At 40.9% G+C, this 15,000-nt stretch overlaps 1 protein-coding gene across 1 annotated transcript in view; it reads right to left on the bottom strand.

Annotated features, from left to right (window-relative positions):
• cfi (complement factor I) overlaps positions 1–11,388 on the bottom strand; it is a gene marked incomplete at its 3' end in the record, with an annotated part of 31,974 nt that extends 20,586 nt beyond the window's left edge. The window contains exons 1-3 of the mRNA XM_083771162.1: positions 11,371–11,388; positions 10,717–10,791; positions 10,333–10,408 (exon numbers count right to left, since the gene is read on the bottom strand). Of these exons, the coding sequence (XP_083627288.1) occupies positions 10,333–10,408; positions 10,717–10,780 (140 nt within the window). The 5' untranslated portion in view covers positions 10,781–10,791; positions 11,371–11,388. The remainder of the gene's footprint in view (positions 1–10,332; positions 10,409–10,716; positions 10,792–11,370) is intronic.
• Between the last annotated feature and the right edge of the window lie 3,612 nt (positions 11,389–15,000).

The raw sequence follows: 15,000 nt of genomic DNA, 5'->3' as shown, positions 1-15,000 counted from the left end.
GGAGGGAAGCACCATATATAGACATTATGGTATAATGGAGGGAAGCACCATATATAGACATTATGGTATAATGGAGGGAAGCACCATATATAGACATTATGGTATAATGGAGGGAAGCACCATATATAGACATTATGGTATAATGGAGGGAAGCACCATATATAGACATTATGGTATAATGGAGGGAAGCACCATATATAGACATTATGGTATAATGGAGGGAAGCATCATATATAGACATTATGGTATAATGGAGGGAAGCACCATATATAGACATTATGGTATAATGGAGGGAAGCACCATATATAGACATTATGGTATAATGGAGGGAAGCACCATATATAGACATTATGGTATAATGGAGGGAAGCACCATATATAGACATTATGGTATAATGGAGGGAAGCATCATATATAGACATTATGGTATAATGGAGGGAAGCACCATATATAGACATTATGGTATAATGGAGGGAAGCACCATATATAGACATTATGGTATAATGGAGAGAAGCACCATATATAGACATTATGGTATAATGGAGGGAAGCACCATATATAGACATTATGGTATAATGGAGAGAAGCACCATATATAGACATTATGGTATAATGGAGGGAAGCACCATATATAGACATTATGGTATAATGGAGGGAAGCACCATGTATAGACATTATGGTATAATGGAGGGAAGCACCATATATAGACACTATGGTATAATGGAGGGAAGCACCATATATAGACATTATGGTATAATGGAGGGAAGCACCATATATAGACATTATGGTATAATGGAGGGAAGCACCATGTATAGACATTATGGTATAATGGAGGGAAGCATCATATATAGACATTATGGTATAATGGAGGGAAGCACCATATATAGACATTATGGTATAATGGAGGGAAGCACCATATATAGACATTATGGTATAATGGAGGGAAGCACCATATATAGACATTATGGTATAATGGAGGGAAGCACCATATATAGACACTATGGTATAATGGAGGGAAGCACCATATATAGACATTATGGTATAATGGAGGGAAGCACCATATATAGACACTATGGTATAATGGAGGGAAGCATCATATATAGACATTATGGTATAATGGAGGGAAGCACCATATATAGACATTATGGTATAATGGAGGGAAGCACCATATATAGACATTATGGTATAATGGAGAGAAGCACCATATATAGACATTATGGTATAATGGAGGGAAGCACCATATATAGACATTATGGTATAATGGAGGGAAGCATCATATATAGACATTATGGTATAATGGAGGGAAGCACCATATATAGACATTATGGTATAATGGAGAGAAGCACCATGTATAGACACTATGGTATAATGGAGGGAAGCACCATATATAGACACTATGGTATAATGGAGGGAAGCACCATATATAGACATTATGGTATAATGGAGGGAAGCACCATATATAGACATTATGGTATAATGGAGGGAAGCACCATATATAGACACTATGGTATAATGGAGGGAAGCACCATATATAGACATTATGGTATAATGGAGGGAAGCACCATATATAGACACTATGGTATAATGGAGGGAAGCACCATATATAGACATTATGGTATAATGGAGGGAAGCACCATATATAGACATTATGGTATAATGGAGGGAAGCACCATATATAGACATTATGGTATAATGGAGGGAAGCACCATATATAGACATTATGGTATAATGGAGGGAAGCATCATATATAGACATTATGGTATAATGGAGGGAAGCATCATATATAGACACTATGGTATAATGGAGGGAAGCACCATATATAGACATTATGGTATAATGGAGGGAAGCACCATATATAGACATTATGGTATAATGGAGGGAAGCACCATATATAGACATTATGGTATAATGGAGGGAAGCACCATATATAGACACTATGGTATAATGGAGGGAAGCACCATATATAGACATTATGGTATAATGGAGGGAAGCACCATATATAGACACTATGGTATAATGGAGGGAAGCATCATATATAGACATTATGGTATAATGGAGGGAAGCACCATATATAGACATTATGGTATAATGGAGGGAAGCACCATGTATAGACATTATGGTATAATGGAGGGAAGCACCATATATAGACATTATGGTATAATGGAGGGAAGCATCATATATAGACATTATGGTATAATGGAGGGAAGCACCATATATAGACATTATGGTATAATGGAGGGAAGCATCATATATAGACATTATGGTATAATGGAGGGAAGAACCATATATAGACATTATGGTATAATGGAGGGAAGCATCATATATAGACACTATGGTATAATGGAGGGAAGCACCATATATAGACATTATGGTATAATGGAGGGAAGCACCATATATAGACATTATGGTATAATGGAGGGAAGCACCATATATAGACATTATGGTATAATGGAGGGAAGCACCATATATAGACACTATGGTATAATGGAGGGAAGCACCATATATAGACATTATGGTATAATGGAGGGAAGCACCATATATAGACATTATGGTATAATGGAGGGAAGCACCATATATAGACATTATGGTATAATGGAGAGAAGCACCATGTATAGACATTATGGTATAATGGAGGGAAGCATCATATATAGACATTATGGTATAATGGAGGGAAGCATCATATATAGACATTATGGTATAATGGAGGGAAGCACCATATATAGACATTATGGTATAATGGAGAGAAGCACCATATATAGACATTATGGTATAATGGAGGGAAGCACCATATATAGACATTATGGTATAATGGAGGGAAGCACCATATATAGACATTATGGTATAATGGAGGGAAGCATCATATATAGACATTATGGTATAATGGAGGGAAGCACCATATATAGACATTATGGTATAATGGAGGGAAGCACCATATATAGACATTATGGTATAATGGAGGGAAGAACCATATATAGACACTATGGTATAATGGAGGGAAGCATCATATATAGACATTATGGTATAATGGAGGGAAGCACCATATATAGACATTATGGTATAATGGAGGGAAGCACCATATATAGACATTATGGTATAATGGAGGGAAGCACCATATATAGACATTATGGTATAATGGAGAGAAGCACCATATATAGACATTATGGTATAATGGAGGGAAGCACCATATATAGACATTATGGTATAATGGAGAGAAGCACCATATATAGACATTATGGTATAATGGAGGGAAGCACCATATATAGACATTATGGTATAATGGAGGGAAGAACCATATATAGACATTATGGTATAATGGAGGGAAGCATCATATATAGACACTATGGTATAATGGAGGGAAGCACCATATATAGACATTATGGTATAATGGAGGGAAGCACCATATATAGACATTATGGTATAATGGAGGGAAGCACCATATATAGACATTATGGTATAATGGAGGGAAGCACCATATATAGACATTATGGTATAATGGAGGGAAGCACCATATATAGACATTATGGTATAATGGAGGGAAGCACCATATATAGACACTATGGTATAATGGAGGGAAGCACCATATATAGACATTATGGTATAATGGAGGGAAGCACCATATATAGACATTATGGTATAATGGAGGGAAGCACCATATATAGACATTATGGTATAATGGAGAGAAGCACCATGTATAGACATTATGGTATAATGGAGGGAAGCATCATATATAGACATTATGGTATAATGGAGGGAAGCACCATATATAGACATTATGGTATAATGGAGGGAAGCACCATATATAGACATTATGGTATAATGGAGAGAAGCACCATATATAGACATTATGGTATAATGGAGGGAAGCACCATATATAGACATTATGGTATAATGGAGAGAAGCACCATATATAGACATTATGGTATAATGGAGGGAAGCACCATATATAGACATTATGGTATAATGGAGGGAAGCACCATGTATAGACATTATGGTATAATGGAGTGAAGCACCATATATAGACATTATGGTATAATGGAGGGAAGCACCATATATAGACATTATGGTATAATGGAGGGAAGCACCATATATAGACATTATGGTATAATGGAGGGAAGCACCATATATAGACATTATGGTATAATGGAGGGAAGCACCATATATAGACATTATGGTATAATGGAGGGAAGCACCATATATAGACACTATGGTATAATGGAGGGAAGCACCATATATAGACACTATGGTATAATGGAGGGAAGCACCATATATAGACATTATGGTATAATGGAGGGAAGCACCATATATAGACATTATGGTATAATGGAGGGAAGCACCATATATAGACATTATGGTATAATGGAGGGAAGCACCATATATAGACATTATGGTATAATGGAGGGAAGCATCATATATAGACATTATGGTATAATGGAGGGAAGCACCATATATAGACATTATGGTATAATGGAGGGAAGCACCATATATAGACATTATGGTATAATGGAGGGAAGCACCATATATAGACATTATGGTATAATGGAGGGAAGCACCATATATAGACATTATGGTATAATGGAGGGAAGCACCATATATAGACATTATGGTATAATGGAGGGAAGCACCATATATAGACATTATGGTATAATGGAGGGAAGCATCATATATAGACATTATGGTATAATGGAGGGAAGCACCATATATAGACATTATGGTATAATGGAGGGAAGCACCATATATAGACATTATGGTATAATGGAGGGAAGCACCATATATAGACACTATGGTATAATGGAGGGAAGCATCATATATAGACATTATGGTATAATGGAGGGAAGCACCATATATAGACACTATGGTATAATGGAGGGAAGCACCATATATAGACATTATGGTATAATGGAGGGAAGCACCATATATAGACATTATGGTATAATGGAGGGAAGCACCATATATAGACATTATGGTATAATGGAGGGAAGCACCATATATAGACATTATGGTATAATGGAGGGAAGCACCATATATAGACATTATGGTATAATGGAGGGAAGCACCATATATAGACATTATGGTATAATGGAGGGAAGCACCATATATAGACACTATGGTATAATGGAGGGAAGCACCATATATAGACATTATGGTATAATGGAGGGAAGCACCATATATAGACATTATGGTATAATGGAGGGAAGCACCATATATAGACATTATGGTATAATGGAGGGAAGCACCATATATAGACATTATGGTATAATGGAGGGAAGAACCATATATAGACATTATGGTATAATGGAGGGAAGCACCATATATAGACATTATGGTATAATGGAGGGAAGCACCATATATAGACATTATGGTATACTGGAGGGAAGCACCATATATAGACATTATGGTATAATGGAGGGAAGCACCATATATAGACATTATGGTATAATGGAGGGAAGCACCATATATAGACATTATGGTATAATGGAGGGAAGCATCATATATAGACACTATGGTATAATGGAGGGAAGCACCATATATAGACATTATGGTATAATGGAGGGAAGCACCATATATAGACATTATGGTATAATGGAGGGAAGCACCATATATAGACATTATGGTATAATGGAGGGAAGCACCATATATAGACATTATGGTATAATGGAGGGAAGAACCATATATAGACATTATGGTATAATAGAGGGAAGCACCATATATAGACATTATGGTATAATGGAGGGAAGCACCATATATAGACACTATGGTATAATGGAGGGAAGCACCATATATAGACATTATGGTATAATGGAGGGAAGCATCATATATAGACATTATGGTATAATGGAGGGAAGCATCATATATAGACATTATGGTATAATGGAGGGAAGCACCATATATAGACATTATGGTATAATGGAGGGAAGCATCATATATAGACATTATGGTATAATGGAGGGAAGCATCATATATAGACATTATGGTATAATGGAGGGAAGCACCATATATAGACATTATGGTATAATGGAGGGAAGCACCATATATAGACATTATGGTATAATGGAGGGAAGCACCATATATAGACACTATGGTATAATGGAGGGAAGCACCATATATAGACATTATGGTATAATGGAGGGAAGCACCATATATAGACATTATGGTATAATGGAGGGAAGCACCATATATAGACATTATGGTATAATGGAGGGAAGAACCATATATAGACACTATGGTATAATGGAGGGAAGCATCATATATAGACATTATGGTATAATGGAGGGAAGCACCATATATAGACATTATGGTATAATGGAGGGAAGCACCATATATAGACATTATGGTATAATGGAGGGAAGAACCATATATAGACACTATGGTATAATGGAGGGAAGCACCATATATAGACATTATGGTATAATGGAGGGAAGCACCATATATAGACACTATGGTATAATGGAGGGAAGCACCATATATAGACATTATGGTATAATGGAGGGAAGAACCATATATAGACATTATGGTATAATGGAGGGAAGCACCATATATAGACACTATGGTATAATGGAGGGAAGCACCATATATAGACATTATGGTATAATGGAGGGAAGCACCATATATAGACATTATGGTATAATGGAGGGAAGCACCATATATAGACATTATGGTATAATGGAGGGAAGCACCATATATAGACATTATGGTATAATGGAGGGAAGCACCATATATAGACATTATGGTATAATGGAGGGAAGAACCATATATAGACATTATGGTATAATGGAGGGAAGCACCATATATAGACATTATGGTATAATGGAGGGAAGCACCATATATAGACACTATGGTATAATGGAGGGAAGCACCATATATAGACATTATGGTATAATGGAGGGAAGCACCATATATAGACACTATGGTATAATGATGCTTTGGCCAAAGAAGGCCAGACATTTTTACTCCCCTTGGATTCGAATGCTAGTGTAATACCAACTTGTGCCAAACGGGGGCGAGTGACACTTCTGTGAGTAACTTGTAGCACCTATAATAAGGCACTATAACAACATCTGGACTAGTTATTGTGTAGGTTCGACTGCTGGACCTATGGGATGGGGAGTGCTTAAATGAGACTCAGACACAAGGAGGTTAAATGTTAAATGATAACTTGTAGACTTATGTACTGTTCTTTATGAACTTTTAAACCAATGACCTCTTCCTACAGGAAAGGATTCCAAATAAGCCAGCTGGATTCTTCCCTTCCTTGCATTGTATTTTTGTTCTTTGATATGTTATTGTCTATTTTTTGTACTACATGCTAAATAAATAAACCTAAACCTAAAATAGCTGGCAGTTATATTGAAAAACAATGAACAAACAAACATACAATATGGAAAACAAATAAATTGGTACCAACTCTTACAGTAAATAGCAATTGCTTGGCCACTTTCAATTCGGTGCCGTGTCATTAGTCAGAAGGTTCATTGTTCCGAAATTACTATCCCTATCTCTAACCCTAACCTAAACGCAAGCACGGGAGCAAACCTAAACCTAACCTTTCCCTTTCAATTCTCACAGTTCACTGTGTCTTTCTAATCTGGGTGCACCCTTCTAACTTGAATCCTCAGTTATCTCCTTTAAACCTTCAACTCAACTTTTGTTTCTTTCCAGTTCAATCAAACAATAAAAATAGGACAATACAATTTACAAATATCCAGTAGTAATGAATTGACCACTCAGTCACTGTTCTCCCAATTAATGATGAACAAGGTAAGGTAAAGTATGCAAAATGCAGTATACATGTTATGGTTCAGAGTTCCAAGGATAAACCATCCAGGTATGTATCAGTGTGTATGTGTCAAAGTTCCATATGGTTTCCAAAACTGTAAGTATCAGAGTTCCAATTCCAGGGGAATGTATATGTGCATGCGTGTGCGCAAAGGGAGAGAGGGGGAATTGGGATTACCACACCGTAGAGTGGGGGAGTGTGCAGATTAGGTCTACCACACCGTAGAGTGGGGGAGTGTGCAGATTAGGTCTACCACACCGTAGAGTGGGGGAGTGTGCAGATTAGGTCTACCACACCGTAGAGTGGGGGAGTCTGCAGATTAGGCCTACCACACCGTAGAGTGGGGGAGTCTGCAGATTAGGCCTACCACACCGTAGAGTGGGGGAGTGTGCAGATTAGGTCTACCACACCGTAGAGTGGGGAAGTCTGCAGATTAGGCCTACCACACCGTAGAGTGGGGAAGTCTGCAGATTAGGCCTACCACACCGTAGAGTGGGGGAGTCTGCAGATTAGGCCTACCACACCGTAGAGTGGGGAAGTCTGCAGATTAGGCCTACCACACCGTAGAGTGGGGAAGTCTGCAGATTAGGCCTACCACACCGTAGAGTGGGGAAGTCTGCAGATTAGGCCTACCACACCGTAGAGTGGGGGAGTCTGCAGATTAGGCCTACCACACCGTAGAGTGGGGGAGTCTGCAGATTAGGCCTACCACACCGTAGAGTGGGGGAGTGTGCAGATTAGGCCTACCACACCGTAGAGTGGGGGAGTGTGCAGATTAGGCCTACCACACCGTAGAGTGGGGAAGTCTGCAGATTAGGCCTACCACACCGTAGAGTGGGGGAGTGTGCAGATTAGGCCTACCACACCGTAGAGTGGGGAAGTCTGCAGATTAGGCCTACCACACCGTAGAGTGGGGGACTGTGCAGATTAGGCCTACTACACCGTAGAGCAGGGTTCCCAAATTAATTTTCCTCAAGGGCCATATTTTGACTACCAGGCTGGGGGCCGAGTCGGCACGCGCGAGGTCGAGGTCTTGCCCTGAAATTAATGTTCAGGGAAGGAAACCATTTGAAAAGGACCCCCAGTTTGACATGCAGAGGCTACTTACCCCAATTTAGTGCCATTATATCTGGGACCCCCTCGAAAAAAAATCTTCCGCAGGCCACAAGGGGGCGCTCGGCCCGCGGGCCGCTAATTGGGGAACCCTGCCATAGAGTGCGGTAGTCTGTCCAGTGGTCACCAGCGTACGTGGGAATACTCGCTGTCGCTCAATCTCTAGATCCTGGTGGGAAGCTCGCCATCTATTGGAATGGTCAACTGGAAAACCATCCAATCCAACAACAAATAACCTGACCGATTCTGTGTGAAACAGGCTGGGCACAAACAATGCAATGGCTGCCCCAGTGAATCCACAATGGTTTCTTGCTTTGCTGTGGTTTGTACTCTTCTAACTCTTCTAGAATCACACTTTCCCTCTCTCTGTTCTGTGCTCTTCTCATATGCTGTGCACTACTGTTTGGCTTTTTTTCTGTCTCTAACCTCAGCAGCTGAACTGACTCAGTTCAATTGGGCTTGATTAGTGCAGCACTGCATTTAGAAGGTAATCACTGCTTCAGCAGCAGTGATTGTCTTTGGACTGAAACTTCATTTAGTTTTAGTCACATTTTAGTCACCTGGAATGTTCTAGTGTTTAGTCTAGTTTTAGTCGACTAAATGTCATACGATTTTAGTCGACTAAATCTACAGTTGATTTAGTCGACTAAAATGTGTTTTGACAGGCCTTGAAGTCGTTGTAATGACATATTTTACACTTTGGTTGCAGCTGAAAATAGCAGATCTACAATATCACAACGTGTCGCGTTGTGAGATTGTATATCTGCTATTTTCAGCATGCAACCAAAGCATAAAACTGGATCTCTTGTCCACTAGTCCTTTCCTAACATTTTAGTCTAGTTTTTATTTGTTGACGAAATTGTCAGTATATTTAGTCTTAATTTTAGTCATCATAGATTCATTTTTATTTCGTTTTTGTCCGTGAACGAATTTTTCGTTTTAGTTATAGTCGACGAAAACAACACTGCTTCAACAGGTTGCTGTGTGGCTGGAACAGCATATCAGCCAGGCCTAAACTGACTGCTGATTGGTGGAACCACATGTCACTCTGTCTCTGATATCTAGTGATTTTTAGATAGCTTAACAAATCTCTGTGGTTAGGTTTTAGACAGGGTCACTAAACATAGTAAATCTCTGTCTGCACCACTCAGTGGTTAGGTTTTAGACAGGGTCACTAAACATAGTAACTTTAGATTTAGTTCTTAGGCAAAAGCACACATATAAGGCAACTGTAGCTTGTCTCTATATGTTAGGGTTATACTGTAATCCACTAAATCATGTGTGTTACACTGGTCCTACACACACACACACACACACACACACACACACACTGTAGCCAGGCATTTGATCTGAGGTTTAGACCAGTGTGTGTGTGTGTGTGTGTGTGTGTGTGTGTGTGTGTGTGTGTGTGTGTGTGTGTGTGTGTGTGTGTGTGTGTGCCTCTCACAGTTCTTTGTTGTCTTCTCGACATGCCACATTGGCTGCTGCCATGTCCCACAACTCCTCACACACCAACACCTCCACTGAGGAGAGGAGAGGAGAGGAGAGGTTACATAGGGTTTAATGCAGCCAGGGAGAGGAGAGGAGAGGAGAGGAGAGGAGAGGAGAGGAGAGGAGAGGAGAGGAGAGGAGAGGAGAGGAGAGGAGAGGAGAGGAGAGGAGAGGAGAGGAGAGGAGAGGAGAGGAGAGGAGAGGAGAGGAGAGGAGAGGAGAGGAGAGGAGAGGAGAGGAGAGGAGAGGAGAGGAGAGGAGAGGAGAGGAGAGGAGAGGAGAGGAGAGGAGAGGACCTGTTTGTGTTCATTAAAATTATGATAACAGTACAGTACAGTACCTGTCTTGCTGCCTGCGGTGTCGCTGGGAAGATACATCTTTACAACCCCCAACTCTGTGTTCATACGGAACTTACCTAGAGAGAGAGAGAGAGAGAGAGAGAGAGAGAGAGAGAGAGAGAGAGAGAGAGAGAGAGAGATTGATATTATTCAGCACTGCCGGGCGATAGTTGTTCAGGATGCCTCCCCCCATGTTTGTAGTAAAATTATAAAGTATGAGTAATAATACCACGCAGACCTCTCCAAAATAAATGCGTCATTATGAATGGCATATAACTGTACAATATGAGTAATATATTGTGAATTTACCTCCAACCATACTTGGAGGTAAATACTTGTCAAACTGTGATTATAATATAATGGGCTATTTGGCTGTAGAGTCTGAAAACCAAAATACTTGCATGCACGCTCGTGCACACACACACACGCACGCATGCGGTCTTTATGTCCATTATGGCTCATAATCTGCTCAAAATGCGATATTCAGGGCTTGATTAGAGTTTAGTTTGACTTAGATGTGACAAAAACTATTATTCCACGGACCGCTCCCGGTAAGAGCAGCGGATGTATACTATGTTTTGAACCGGAACTGATTGTCGGCCATTTTTTGAGTTTTTTCAAAAAACGGCTGGCACTTTTAAGGGTTGTTTACTTACTGTCACAGTTCCTTCCAAAATGGGACATCTTAGGTCTTCCAATCCGACAAGAGATAGCCATAGTCTGATGGATAGAAAGGCAGGCAGGCAGGCAGGCAGGCAGGCAGGCAGGCAGGCAGGCAGGCAGGCAGGCGGCAGACAGACAGACAGACAGACAGACAGACAGACAGACAGACAGACAGACAGACAAGTATACAAGTCAGACATGTACTGTAGGTGTGTGGCATGGTGGTCACTTTAACTTCAAAGTTGTGAGCTTTAAGTAGATCGGCTATTTTCACAAATATCCCCCAAATTTCAAATATTTTATGAAATTGTAAAAAGAAAAGTGATTTAAACCACTGAGGAAGCAAATTTTTGTGTCAATAGTTCACTTTCAATAGTTTCATTTAGTTTCAGTCACATTTTAGTCACCTGGAATCTTTTAGTGTTAGTCTAGTTTAGTCAACTAAATATCATAAGATTATAGTTGACTAAATCTACAGTTGATTTAGTCGACTAAAATGTATTTTGGCGGGCCTTGATGCCGTCGAAATGGCTGATTTTACACTTGCTGAAAATAGCCGATCTATACAAGCTCATATACGAGCTTGAAGATTTTAGTTTTTGTCAGTGAATAAAGGTGGTCGACGGACATTTTTCGTCTTAGTTTTAGTCGACGAAAACAACACAGGTATTTCCTCAGCTGGCAGTGAGACAGTTATTAACCCACCTGGCAGTAAGACAGGTAGTTCCTAGAGCTCACCTGGCAGTAAGACAGGTAGTTCCTAGAGTCCGTGCCACAGACGGCGGTCACGTTGTTTCGGGGACACATATAGGGCAGTTTACACACACACTGATCCTCAATGCAGCGCTCCCATGGGCGGCAAAACACATGGGCGCATGACATACGAGTGTACCTGGAGAGAGAGGGAGGGAGAGAGAGAGAGTGAGAGAGAGAGAATATGAGTGTGTTATGGAACAACATGTGACCATTAAACTCAGATTGTCAGATAACAAGGATTCAACTCAGTGAATATGGTCTCTGAATCCAGTCAGAATTAGAAAGTTAGTTTTAGTTTTTTTGTTTGATGCAAAATTTGACTTGAGTTGGTGGAAAGACGATAAAGAAAACAATTGAACACTCTCACTGCAGAGATTTAACACTCTCACTGTGGAGATTTAACACTCTCACTGTGGAGATTTAACACTCTCACTGCAGAGATTTAACACTCTCACTGCAGATATTTAACACTCACTGCAGAGATTTAACACTCTCACTGCAGAGATTTAACACTCTCATACTGCAGAGATTTAACACTCTCACTGCAGAGATTTAACACTCTCACTGCAGATATTTAACACTCTCACTGCAGAGATTTAACACTCTCACTGCAGAGATTTAACACTCTCACTGCAGAGATTTAACACTCTCACTGCAGAGATTTAACACTCTCACTGCGGAGATTTAACACTCTCACTGCAGAGATTTAACACTCTCACTGTGGAGATTTAACACTCTCACTGCAGAGATTTAACACTCTCACTGCAGAGATTTAACACTAGGACTAGGCTAGGACGGACCCGACGTCATGAAAAACATCTTAGACCCCTCAGTGGTTTAAGGAGAACACTTACTTCTTTTGCAGACATTGCTCAGGGCCCAGATATTCATCCTCCACCTTGGGAGGAAGGGTGGTGGGAGGAAGGGTGGTGGTAGGTGGAAGGGTGGTGGGTGGAAGGGTGGTGGGTGGAAGGGTTGTGGGTGGAAGGGTGCTGGGTGGAAGGGTGGTGGTAGGTGGAAGGGTGGTGGGTGGAAGGGTTGTGGGTGGAAGGGTGCTGGGTGGAAGGGTGGTGGTAGGTGGAAGGGTGGTGGGTGGAAGGGTGGTGGGTGGAAGGGTGCTGGGTGGAAGGGTGGTGATGGGTGGAAGGGTGGTGATCAGATCCTTCAGTCCACCAGCGACCTCCACCTCCACTGGACTGTCCTGGAGGATAAAAGAGTAGAACAGAAAGGTCTAGAAGGGATTGGGATCAGATGGAAATGGAAATCAGATTCAGAGCCGAGTCTATAGCTTTTGCAGTCATGTAGCAAAGTGAAGTTGTTGTATTTTCTTCCACAGAAACAAACGGTGCGGTAAACTTTTGTGTTGTTGTTCCGCGGAAGTGGGTCAAGATTCCACAGAAAAGGGAGATAGAGTCTTAAGAAAGGTAAGCGTACCAGCTTGCCTGATTGAGTCATTGTTATTAGGAAATGTGCCCGTATAGACAAATTCGGGTCTCATGACCGCAGCTTACGTATTTCCTGTAGGCGGACTCGACGTAGCTGAGAGTTTTTTTTTATTTTTTATGTTGCAACTACTGTTGGAGCAGCCATAAACTACACAGGTTCATCTCGATGTTCTGGAGCATCTTTGTAATGTTAGTGTTAGTAAAAAGCAGTAACGTTTGAGGCAGACTAGTCAGTCACTCTACCGTTCACTGTAGTAGAAGAGGTGCGCCTGGTGAGGGTTTAAACCTATGTCGAGTCCGCCTACAGGAAATACGTAAGCTGCGACCATGAGACCCGTTTCTGAATTTGTCTATAGGCTACAGGGATATACTGGCCTACTGGCATGCACACGTAAGCCTCCCCAATTGATCCAAAATGCAGCAGCCCGCTTGGTCTTCAACCAGCCAAAGTTATCACATGTCTCTCCCCTTCTCCGCGCCCTCCATTGGCTCCCGGTCGGCGGTCGCTGCCCGCACAGAGTACAAAACGAAAGGTATGGCTCCCCCATATTTTCAAAGTCTGATCGGACCCTACAAACCCTCCCGCTCGCTCACATCAACCAACGCAGTGAAGCTGGAAGTACCTTCACTAAAAACGCCGGAACAGCGCTCCACACGTCCCAATTGCAGACTGTGGTTGTAATGGTCAGTACAACAGTATCAGACTGTGGTTGTACCGGTCAGTACAACAGTATCATACTGTGGTTCTACCGGTCAGTACAACAGTATCAGACTGTGGTTGTACCGGTCAGTACAACAGTATCAGACTGTGGTTGTACCGGTCAGTACAACAGTATCAGACTGTGGTTGTACCGGTCAGTACAACAGTATCAGACTGTGGTTGTAATGGTCAGTACAACAGTATCAGACTGTGGTTGTACCGGTCAGTACAACAGTATCAGACTGTGGTTGTACTGGGCAGTAGAATAGTAGCCAACACAGAATGAAGTATAAATGTCTCCTAGGGTGCACCTCACTAGCCAACACACAATGCATCTCACTAGATGCACCCTAGGAGACATTTATACTTCATTGTGTGTTGACTAGTGAGATGCACCCTAGGAGACATTTATACTTCATTGTGTGTTACTAGGAGACATTTATACTTCATTGTGTGTTGGCTAGTGAGATGCACCCTAGGAGACATTTATACTTCATTGTGTGTTGACTAGTGAGATGCACCCTAGGAGACATTTATACTTGTGCATCTCACTAGTCAACACACAATGCAGTATAAATGTCTCCTAGGGTGCACCTCACTAGCCAACACACAATGCAGTATAAAGGTCTCCTAGTGTGCACCTCACTAGCCAACACACAATGAAGTATAAATGTCTCCTAGGGTGCACCTCACTAGTCAACACACAAGAGAACGTTGAATGA

This window comes from Protomyctophum parallelum, assembly GCF_964188405.1.
Source record: "Protomyctophum parallelum genome assembly, chromosome: 8".
NCBI classification, from domain to species: domain Eukaryota; kingdom Metazoa; phylum Chordata; class Actinopteri; order Myctophiformes; family Myctophidae; genus Protomyctophum; species Protomyctophum parallelum.
The sequence above is the reverse complement of the archived record's forward strand: the minus strand, read 5'-3'. Positions and strand labels throughout refer to the sequence as shown.